Source organism: Vespa crabro, chromosome 5 (genome assembly GCF_910589235.1).
Source record: "Vespa crabro chromosome 5, iyVesCrab1.2, whole genome shotgun sequence".
NCBI lineage: Eukaryota > Metazoa > Arthropoda > Insecta > Hymenoptera > Vespidae > Vespa > Vespa crabro.
Genome location: NC_060959.1, coordinates 11,192,409 through 11,204,239, shown reverse-complemented (window position 1 = coordinate 11,204,239; position 11,831 = coordinate 11,192,409). Strand labels below are relative to the sequence as shown.

At 33.4% G+C, this 11,831-nt stretch overlaps 2 protein-coding genes across 3 annotated transcripts; both read left to right on the top strand.

Moving 5' to 3' along the window:
• Window positions 1-433: 433 nt before the first annotated feature.
• LOC124424193 lies at window positions 434-3,072 on the top strand. Of its 2 annotated transcripts, none has more exons than XM_046962907.1 (4): window positions 434-827; window positions 913-1,094; window positions 1,349-1,607; window positions 1,988-3,072. In XM_046962907.1, exons 1-4 carry the CDS (start codon window positions 571-573, stop codon window positions 2,514-2,516), a joined length of 1,227 nt encoding a protein of 408 aa, XP_046818863.1. In that variant the 5' UTR covers window positions 434-570; the 3' UTR covers window positions 2,517-3,072. The 2 variants fall into 2 exon arrangements, with proteins under 2 accessions (XP_046818863.1, XP_046818862.1); XM_046962906.1 differs by having other exon boundaries at window positions 1,334-1,607.
• A 6,372-nt stretch (window positions 3,073-9,444) lies between these two features.
• LOC124424348 (modular serine protease-like) lies at window positions 9,445-11,585 on the top strand. Its single transcript, XM_046963257.1, is given in 5 exon segments — window positions 9,445-9,519; window positions 9,732-9,948; window positions 10,060-10,224; window positions 10,377-10,661; window positions 11,398-11,585. Coding segments are annotated over 5 exon segments (888 nt in total). The 5' UTR covers window positions 9,445-9,486.
• Window positions 11,586-11,831: the final 246 nt, after the last annotated feature.

The window sequence follows — 11,831 nt, the reverse complement described above, 5'->3', positions numbered from 1 at the left end:
ATATCTTGATTGATTTTCCACTAGAAAATACAATTTACTATTTCCTTGATTCCCGATTGCTTCATCGATATATGAACAATGGAATGAAATTATATGATATTATTTTTATAAAGTGAATTTCGTAAAGTTTGTATAATCGACTTTGACAATCGATTAGAACGTTATGACGGCAAACGGAAGAAATTAATTGGATTAAAGTACGTATAACCAAAGAAAATCTTAAATATTGAAAGATATGATTGAACCTATCGAAAACATTTTTTCAAGATGTCACAAGGTTGTCCGTCGGTTTCTCATCAGCTTGCCGCCGCATCGATCGCCTTTCGTCGTGCTCGTAAAAAATTTCCGAAGGATTACGGCGTTAGATCTAAAGACAATAAAGTAAAAAGAAAAGTAACGGGGAAATTTTATTTAAAAGCGGTAACAAGTAATATACTGAATGAAATTTTCTTTTCTTTCTTTTTTTTTTCTTTTTTTTCTTTTTTTTCTTTTTTTTTATCATAGACCGAAATAGAATGGATCAAGAAAAACAAGAACGATCAACCTGTGAGCTCTTCGTCCGCGAAATGTATGAGTAACAACGATAAATCACAGTGTTTTTGTTCGCCGTCCGTGTACAGCGATGATGATCCACGTTATTTGTCGGCAAAACAAAGTTTATCGATTAAACAAAGCAAATGTACATGTTGCCGACATAATAAGGAATATTTCGAAGAATCTACAAGATGGTCGAATGATCAAAGTGCCGTTGGAGACGTTTTAGATAAAGTATCAACTCGCGAACAATTTATCGATGTTGAATCAAGAAAATCGGTAGATCGATACAAGTGAGAGCCTTACGATTTCCATCAAGATTGAGATCAATTTAACGTGAATTATTATCATTCGAATTTTTTTTTTTTTTTACAAAAGTCACGACCTAGAAAGAGATACGAAGAATAATTTTACACATCTCACGAGAAGAAAGTGTACATGCTGTCCGATGTCTATCAAAAAACGCATAGAAAATGATCCATCGAAGTTGGATTCCGTTGATCTTTTATACGTTGCATCGCACGAGAAACATTGTTGCGTTAATTCTATGGACAATCGTGGTGAGTTCTACTTGTTAGAAAATTGTAGCTTTAAAATCAGGATTATTATATATACGTTTTCTATTTTTCTGTTTTTTTTTCTTTTTTTTTTTTTTTTTTTTTTTCACATATTTTATAGTCTAAATATTATAAACTATCGACATGGAGCTCGATCGAACGTTTAGAAAAATATTAGTTTAGGGAAATTTAATTCGAGATCTTTTTAAATTCAAAATTTTTTGGAGACAATACTATTTCAGAGCGTCTCGTTGAAGACGAAACGCTTGATCATTTTTCACGAAGGAACCGGGACGATCAGGAGCTTCGTCGATCGTGCTCGAAATTAGATAAGTCGACGACAAGGAAAGAAGAAATCTCACCTTTGCTTCGCACGTGTGACCCTCGCTCCCCACGAGACATTAATCTCGATCTCTTACGATCACCCGAAGACCATCGGCCTCGTCTCTGTCATCGTTGTCCTGCCTGTCCTCGTCACTCCTGTCGACAACGATGCCAATTTTGTCAACAGAAAAGGTTTTCTATTAAAATATTTTAAAGGATTTTTCTATTATATCAACGAATTTGACAATATTTTAAGTTACGATATCGAGATTTGACGATATTTAAGTTACGAAAATATCTGTATAAATTTTTCAACCATATCAATCTTTAACTTTTTTCTTATGTTAATATTATAACGAGGAAATGTTTAAAGTACGATATTGAAAAATTAAATAAGAACATATATTGTTCAATGGTATTAGAAAAAAAAAAAAAAAAAAAAAAAAAATAACGAAAAATAATTGAAATTGATTAAAAAGCAGTCTCGTATACGAGTACAATCCCGTAAAACTAATTACGAAGATCTACGAACGTCCCTTTCTCTTTCTTTCCCTTTTTCTGTCCCTTTAAAGAGAAAGGATTTCTAATTTTCTCCCGGTCGGTTGCACGTGCCTGTCTATTCTGGGTAATCGCCGTGGCTGTTCGTCGAAGGATCACGAGAGGATACGAACTTATGGGAAGAAGGAGGAAGAGGAAGAGGAGGATGAGAATGTAGGAGTTATCGATCACAAAGATTCGATATCCATTCTCATGGAAAAGTATAAGTCGAGAGACGCGCAGGAGGAAAGACAGAAAAAGAAGAATCGATCGAAGGGAAATGAAAGGACCGGCAATTGTTACGAGGAGTCGCAAACTTCGAGAATTCTCGCTCGCGAAAACAGAAAGGATTCGACGGAGGGCTTGGAAAATTCCAAGAGTTGCGATCGCTGTAGATGCCAAGAAAATCGTCTAAGATGGAAGGAACAGGAGGAAAGGGAGCAAGAGGAAAAGACGCTCCTGTTCGATGATGGCCGTAATCGGATTCGTGGCGAAGGCGATTTCTATCGAAGGAAGAAGCCTGCCCGATCGAAATTCGGAGTACCCTGGAGACATACCTTTTGACGACCCTATCCTTTGTCAGTTTACTTCCCTCTATACATATACTTTTTATATCCTTTTTTTTTATCCGCAAATTTTATAAACGTCTAACATTTTTATCTACCCTCTTCATTATGTACATTGTATCTAATTTATTTTAATACTTTGTTATGTACTTTGAATGTACAATAGAATTGATAAAAAATATATTACAAAACATTTTCGTAATCGTTTGCCTTTGATCATTATTATTTCTTGTTCTTTTTTCTTTATTAAAATGATTTTAATAAAAGACAAACTACAAAATCCGATTCCTTTTCACTTTGTTGGTCTTTAGTAAAATTCTCTTCGATACGATCTAACGGGGCTTTTAAAAATTCTACCTTCAACGGTGGTCCTGCAAAGTTAATGATCGTAGCAACAGTTAATAAAACTCACAGTTAAGAAAACTTTGGTGCTTACTTTGAAAGCGTACCGGTGCAGGTGGAATTACCGAACGTAGCCACTTACATTAACCTGCCGTGTCGCTCGCAGAAGTGGCCTCATGGGGCACCTCTTGTTCTTCCCCTTTCTCCTCCTCTTGCTCTTGCTCCTCCTCTTGCTCTTTCCCTTTCTCTTGTTCTTCCTCTTTCTCTTGCTCTACCTCTTTCTCTTGTTCTTCCTCTTTCTCTTGCTCTACCTCTTTCTCTTGTTCTTCCTCTTTCTCTTGCTCTACCTCTTTTTCTTGTTCTTCCTCTTGCTCTTTCCCTTGTTCTACCTCTTGCACCCCCTCTTTCTCTCCTTCTTGCTCTTTCTCTTCTTCTTTTCGCTCATCTCCTTCAGCTTTTTCCTCCGCCAGCTTAATCGGCTCACCAGTCGGATCTACGCCGTGTTCGACTCTTAGTTTTACGCTTAACGTTAACTTTTATTTCAACTTTTATACTATTCTCGGTGCGTGCGTGTGTGTGTGTGTGTGTGTGTGTGTGTGTGTGTGTATCTATGTATGTATGCACGTATGCGTACGTATTTGAGTTTTCCCGTAAATGAAGCGTGAAACTTTGGAATTGTGTTCTACCGATTGTAAGAAATGAAAAATATTAAGAACTCCCTCTGGAGTTTCGTAAATTTGAAATTTGTTGTGTACCTACTTTAGAAATTATATACAAAATATATACGAGAAGAAATTTTTGAAGAATTTTCAACCATGCAATTATTGCAATTCATATAATGCATAAAATATTATGCATTAAATATTTATTTATTTAAAGGTACATGTAGTACTCTATCTCGTTACCTTTCGTTGAAATTTCTTTAATCTCATCTACGATTTTCGATTCTTCATCTTCAGTTTCCAAATGCTCCGTCACTTCTTCTCCCTCAATTGTCTCGTCCAACTTTTTTACATCCATATCATTCATTTCTACATCCATAGGCATCGTCTCCATTTCTTCTTCGTATTTTTCTAATTTTTTTTAATCAATTAACATCGAGATACACGATTACGTATCTCGTTAGATGGATGATATTTACCTCCCGTAGAAACTTTCGTATGTCTTAAGTGATCCTTGTAAATTTGTTGAAGCAATTTGCTAGCTTTCTTCATATCCTCTCTTGTACCGAACTCCGTGGGAATGTCATCACGAGATGTCACTTTGTCGAAAACATTCTGACGTAGAACGTCGAGAATGCCTTCTACAACGAAAGACCTTGAAGAAATCACCTTTTGAATACCGAAGGAAGTTCTCCTTATGCGATGCCTTTTATAAGCTCTCTGACGAGACGAAAGAATTAGCTTTATGAAAGCATTCATTTTACTTTTCTCTTATTACTTTTATATTATATCATTAAGTATAGTAAGATATTCAGACAGTTTTAACGTAATTAACGTATAAATAACATGAGATTTAATATTTAAAAATTTTTTAGTAATAACAAAATTAATAACATTACTTGAATGACCGTGGCGGCTTTGTTCACAATTTCGAAACTCAATCTCGAATCCTCATATACCATTTCCAACCATGCAACAGCTTGTACAGTTTGTCCGGTATCAACGATAGGATCATGCGTCTTCTCTTCCTTCTTGCTAATCTCCTGATTCGCAGCTAAAAATCACGCGAAACTAACGTTAACTTTTCTCCTTTATCTTTTTTACCAAGAGGACTCGTTAAATTTCTCACGAAAGTTTCTTCCAAGTTCTTACTCATTTGCATTCTTATGTTTCTATTAGTGTAGTATCCACGATAAGCCACCTATATATGCGTTAAAATTGATAAATTAATATCAACGAAAAAAAAAAAAAAAACAAAAAAAAAATAGAAACGCAGAGAGATCCTTTCGATCCTTTTTTTTTTTAAAGTTTTTCAACATTTACTTGAATCGTTGGTAATGATTTTATTATTTCTTCCTGTGGGACACCAGCTTTTTTCAATATATTCAATGTATTTATCAAAGCTCTCTGCCATTGAATTTTTCCTTGGGATTCAGCAATCAACATTCTAGTATAATGACCACGGAAAGCTGCCTAATGTTAAAGAATATTTTTTTCTTTTTTCTGTTTTTTCTTCAATTTTTTTTTTTTTTCTTTAGAAAGAAAGAGAGAAAGACAAAGAAACTTTTTACTTGTATAATCGTGGCTGCTTTTTCGGCTTGTTCCACATTAAATCCTGTTGTTTTTAATATATCTCTTAAGGAAATCCTCGATGTTTCGTCGAATGTTTCATCTGAACTCATTGATCATTATTATGCGAACTATTAATTGATATTAGATTATATTATTTACCTTCGTACAATTGCTGACCATCCATGGTATCCAAATACATACGGAATGCTTTCTAAGTAATAAAAAAAGAATAAGAATTAGAATTAGAATTATTCTATTCGTTTCATTATAAATAAACGAATAAATCAATATAATTTATGCCTGAATCCTTGGTGCTGCTGCAGCAATTTGTTCCATGTTCAAGCCGGTTTGACAAAGTATAGTCATAATCGTATGACTTCCTTTTAAAATATTATTTACGACTTTCATCGCGACTGCGTAAAAGATTTAATATTTATAATTTATTTGAATCAATTAAAACAAAATCAAATTTTCTAACCTTTAGCATTTTCACGAGTAATTAGAAGAGCATCTATGTAATCGGCAATAAATGAATAAATCTCTGTTGGTTGGGATCTCAGTACCTACGAACGATTACAGGTGTGAGCATATTTTCACAGTAATATTGTTAAAATAAAAATCTATCGTGAAATAAAAAAAGAAAGGTATCGTGTGGTGTATACACCTCGCGTGTAATGTCGGTACAAAGCTCACGTAATCCTTCGGGGACTTTATAGATGTGTTTGGCGCCATGTTTCTGAAGCGTAACATCCATTTTTATGGTTGCTGCTTTGGCACTTTCTCTTCTTTTCCTTTTTCTCCTTTTCTTTCTTTTACTTTTTCGTTTTCTTTCTTTTTTCTTTCTTTCTTTTTTTCTGTTTTTTCTTTTTTTTTTTTTTTTTTTTTTTTTTTGTCGAATTGATCTTTATCGCCTCAAGTCGACGGATTCGTTCGACGAAGAAATTGTCACGAAGTCGAAGAATACGCAACTCGATTTTTAGGCCTTCCTCATTTATTTCATGATCGAACGAACCTAACTTCGGTTCTTATTAATTCTTGTTGTCTGAATTAATTGTCTTTGGATAATATTAACCGACTAATATTCTTTTACTTTTCATTTGTTTCAATTTCATCTTTATTTACAAAGTACACACAGCGTGTGTACGTAATTTTTTTTATTCTTTTCTTTGATTTTGAGAGAATGAGAATGAGAATTGGCAGCTATCGTTCAATCATACTTCTTTCTCTTTTGTAAAGTCAAAAGCAAAGCTTCTTAGATATTCGAAAAAGATACGAGATTCGTAACTTCAAAGAACGAGCTGCTTTATATGTTGATTTTATATTTTCCTCGAGTATGCATAGAACGTGTAAAGCCTTTATAGGAATAAAAAGGACCGGGCATCTGAAACGAAAATGTTCACGAGAAGAAAAGGAAAAAGTTGGATTTTCGTTGAAATGTCGATTCTTCGGGTTGCGTCTAGGATATCGTAGAAATCCATTTTTAGGTCTTCTAAACAAAGAAGTCGACGTTTCCTTTTCGAGGCACGTGCATAAAGATTGAAAAGCAAAATAAAAAAAAAAAAAAAAAAAAGAAAAGAAAAAATAGAATATTGTACGATCTCGAAACTTTATGGATATTTTTGTAAATGGATATTTTTATCGCAGTAGATCGAGGATGTTTTGAAAATGAATTCGATTAAATCGAATTTTACAATTGTTTAAATATTATAAAGAACGTGGCGTTTGATGTTATCTATGTAAAAGAGAAAGCATAAGAGAAATCAAGAGTCGTGGAGAAGAGACGAACGTTAAATTTTATTAAATTTCAACTAAAATTTACACGATGAACATTTCTACGAATATTGTAACGCGCACGAGGAGAGATTATTAACGGTCTGGCGATCGTAACTTCTGTGTAATTCCATTAGAGACGGGAATAAAGTTATGTGTGCAATGTTGGAATAGAAAGAGACAGAAAGAGAATCGTACTGTCGAAGATTTTCACGGTTTGACGAACAAGATGAAAACGATCTACGTAATAGAATATATCATTTAGTAATATGGATGTCATTTAGTAATATAGAATCAGTAATTACCTTATTTCTCTACTTAACTTGTATAACTCCTATCAAATAAGATATTACATATAATATGATAAATGCAGAAAATTTGTTATCAAGTATTATAAAATACATTTATCGTTTTCAATTTATAATGGCTAATAAATTAACATTTACAGTTAGATTTACAATTAAAATTTATACGTTTGATACAACATTTATATAATGTCCTAATATAATGTTGACCTAATATAATGTTTGGTGTTGCTGTTTCTATTTAAAAAAATCTTTATTTACATATTTGTTGTTATCATTACTAATACATAATGATAATGTCTGACAATAAAACAAATTGATTAAAGGAATAGAGATATATAAGAATAAATCATCAAAAAATAATAACTTTAATCGTGAAGTTTTATGCTATTGGCAAAATCCGATCGTTAATCTGAGATATTCAATAATTTTTAAATTCAATAAATTTTAATAATAAATTTTTAATAAGTAATGGTATCTCGCTTAATAAACGAGTTTCTAGTCAGTTATACATCGGTGCTTTGTGAGGACATTCTTATGGTGGTCATACGTTCGTGAAAATCGATCGCGAATGAACCATGATCGCTCATTGTCTACTCTCTATCGTAGTTCTTTCGTTCTTGATCATCCTACCGTCATCGCGTGAGTAACTTACATAATTCATACCGAATATAATCGTATCTGTTATCGTTCAATCATATATTTATCTTGTTATATTTTCTTTGCGAGCTTCGAAATCTTTATTTGTTATATCCGATAATATGTTTCGCAAAAGTTACGTTCATCTAAAAGTATTATAAAGTATTGATTTTCTTAATTATAGTTTTTTTAAGCGTCACTATAATCGATCATAAATTTAAAAATTTTATTTATATTTTGTGAATCATTAGCGTAACAAACTTGAATTATACTGATCTATCGAGCTATTAGAACGACGTCTAATTTATTGTTGATCATCCGATTTGCTACTAAATTGCACTAATCGTTAGTTAATATCGTATAGATTTTGATATCTCTCATATTGCCTCGAGTATTATATTGATTCAACGTATCCATATTTAATTATTATACGTAGATACGTACGAAAGGATCGTCAATAAAAATATACTAATTAAATTCTTACATGATCGTGGAACTTTTAAATAATAAATAATTTTTCTTTTTGTTATATGGGGATTAATCTAAGGAAAGAGTAAAAAGATATGCCAATTCTCGTTTCGTGTTTCATGATTATCAAGGAGGATCATTGAGAGAACCAAGTTTCGGTTTTGGTCCTCCACCATATAGAGGTCCTTCTGGCCCTTTGGTCCTTCGGATGATGATTCTACGAGGATTAACGTGCTACCGAAATTTCGAGGTTCACCTAGAGGACCTCCTCCTGATAGAGGCCTATCAAGACGATATTGTTTCTTGTACTTTTATAAACGAGATAGATCCTTCGTATTGCAACAAAGGAAAATTTTCAAGTTGACAAGAAAAAAGACAGAATTGATAATGAAATATTTGGGCAAGATAACGAGCAGATTCCTAAATACTAAAAAAAGTGCAGGTAACTTACAAAATTTCTTATTGATATTTGCTTCTGAAATATATCGTACCTATAATGTACATTTTGCATCTCTCTGCTTGTGTATGTTAATTTCTGTTGCACGCCAACCATAGATCAGACGAGTTTCAATGTGGAAGTAGAGAATATTTATCAAATAATCTAAAATACGACGGTAAATCCGAATAATAGCGACGTAACTAACTACGTTACATTAGTGTTTAATAATAAATTGAAAAAAATTTTTTAGATGAAAAAAATTTCATATATTTGTATATTTGCAATGATGGCCAAACGACGAATATAATTTTTCAGTTTATTACGAGGGAATTAAAAAAGAAAAAATTAACTTCTTCCATCTTCGATGTTTACGAAGATAAAAATAACATTTCGTATTATTCAATCACCATGGCGAGAGTAGTTATAAACCTCTGGAGTTGTTCTTCGTAGAAATGTTTAACGAGCTACGAGCGGTTATCGTGCCAAGCTAACGAAGAATCGTGGTAGAATCATCGCGAATAACACGCGAATAAGCGGTTTGCAATAATTAATCAGCCGCGCGTGCGGCTTACGTGTAATTTGCAGACCACCGAGTCCCACGGATGGATGTATTCTGCCTAAACAACCTGACGGTGGGCAGTAACGTGTTAGGTGGATGTGGTGAGCCCTGTAGACTGAAAGCAAGCGATAAAGTCCCTAGGAATAGTATTCTCACTTACTTCTGTAATGGTAATTACGTGCTCAGTGGGAACACCATCACCATTTGTATAAATGACGAATGGTAGAACCCGCCTACTTGTCAGAGTAAGTGATCAAATTGTTCTTTACGATGCTTCAACGCTTTGTCAAACGATTTCTTTCATGTCTTTTATTTATAATGAACTAAACTAATAAATCTTATAATAGATATAAGATTTTTAATAATAAATATTAAATACTAAGTGATAATGCATGGGAATAGGAAGGTAGATTAATGAAATTAAATAACATTATCTTTTCCGACATCGTACGTTCAGAAACGTGTTCACCTTTGGGAAGCACCACCATCGATATCTCGTGTACTTATCAGGGAGAGACCATACTGTGCAATGAACGGGCAAGGCCAGGAACACGAGCAAAGCTCTCATGTAAACAATCTTATAATTTACCACCCCACAGACGACCCAGTCTATCGGGAGATCGTCCGCTTCGACGATGCTCTTTGGGATCGTAGACTCTTCAGCTGCTTGTCAGGTAATTTACCTTCGAGATAGATATCGGTCTGTCTATCTAACCAAGATATGTTAATTCTAATAAAGTTCTTTCGAAAATAGTTCCGTATTAATATTCTCGAATCCTTTTTAGAAAATGAAACGAACATATCTCATGGCAATATTCTTATTGTCAATGGATATAATGGAAAACTCGACCTTTTTTCGTGGCACGTTGGTTTATATTAGAGCAAAGCTAAAAATAGCTACAGTCAAATATACTGTGAAACTCTTATGAACAATAATCTTGTAATGTCCAGTAACTATGTCATATATAATAAAAAAAGGAACAAAACGGACGAGAGAGAGAGAGAGAGAGAGAGAGAGAGAGAGAGAGAGAGAGAGAGAAATAACTGAGAAAAGGATGAAGTTAAATTTTGTAAAACATCGTCGATAAATTTTCCATTCCAGCCGCGCATTGTTTCTATGACGAGGTATTCTCCAAAATCGAGGACACGTCTCGCTACTATGTTGCTGTCGGCAAGTATTACAGGAGTTGGGAAGCTAGAGAGAACTATGTTCAGAAAGCACCCGCTGAGAAAATCATTTTGCCTGACAGATACATAGAAGGGAGAGGAAATTTTACTCAAGATATAACTCTCCTTAAATTGGCTAAGCATTTCGAGTTAACAGTCTTGATTAAACCGATATGCCTTGATTGGGATAACATTTACGAGAAAGTACAATTACGAGTGGGCAAAGCTAATAAGATAATTAATCGTTCGATATTCTATATAATTAATTATGTGTCTGTTTAAAGGCTCGTAAGATATTTTTCTTTTTTTTGTCAAAATTAAGCCATAGGTTGGGATAAGACTCTCACGATGGAACTTAGAAGAGCGAAAGAGATTAATTTAACCCTTCGTATCTTACGATCAATCCTTGAATCCCGTGCCCGAATGATTTTTATGATTATATTATGTACGACAAATCCGCGCAGTATATTTAAATGGTACATTAATTATCTTAACGTAACGAACTCGTTCGTTAATCCAACATAATATCTCGATAATATCCAACATAATAATCTCGATAAAGCTAAATCGTACTATTTCATTACGCGCATCGCTTCATTATACGTTATTAATATATTCTTCAATATCTTTGGGAGAATCTCGGAAAAAAAAAAGTTAAATGATTAATCGTCCATGTCAATTATAATATAATCATGATAATAATGATGCCGAGATAATGGTTTTGTCGATCGAAGAAACAGTAAATAGTAATTAATTATTCATTCGTCTAGAGGCCGGTACTTTGAACGATTTTTCCTTGTTAATTATTTTCAGAGAGCTACGGAAATACTCGACTATAATTATTTATTGGAATATTATTATCGTACCTGATGATAGACATCATTTTATACTTTATACTTTATGGATAGATAGACGGCAGGTGAGCGATTTAATTAAAGAGATATTCGATTTACTAGGTATGAGTTTATACGAGGGAGACATTATAGGAGGACTTTGTTTCGAGATGCATGGAATTTGGTATCTTCATGGTGTCGCTAGCATGACTACGGTGAGGAACAATACCTGTGATTATTACTCTTACATCGGGTTCACCTATGTCAGCTACTTTCGTGATTGGATACTATCCATCCATTTAGTGACATAATGAATCTAACTACATATGAATCTTAATGAAATCGCCTAAGAATTCGACAGGGCACTGATAAGTTTTAAATCAATTATATCTATACCCAGATGTAGAGAGAGAGAGAGAGAGAAAGATAAAGATTGATAAATTGATAGATTAGTAAAGTTCCTAATATGACAATTATAATCAAAAGATCGATTTTCTAGTCGAGTTTATATCATGTACGAATTTTTTTTTTTATCAAAGTAGATTTACACTCCAAAC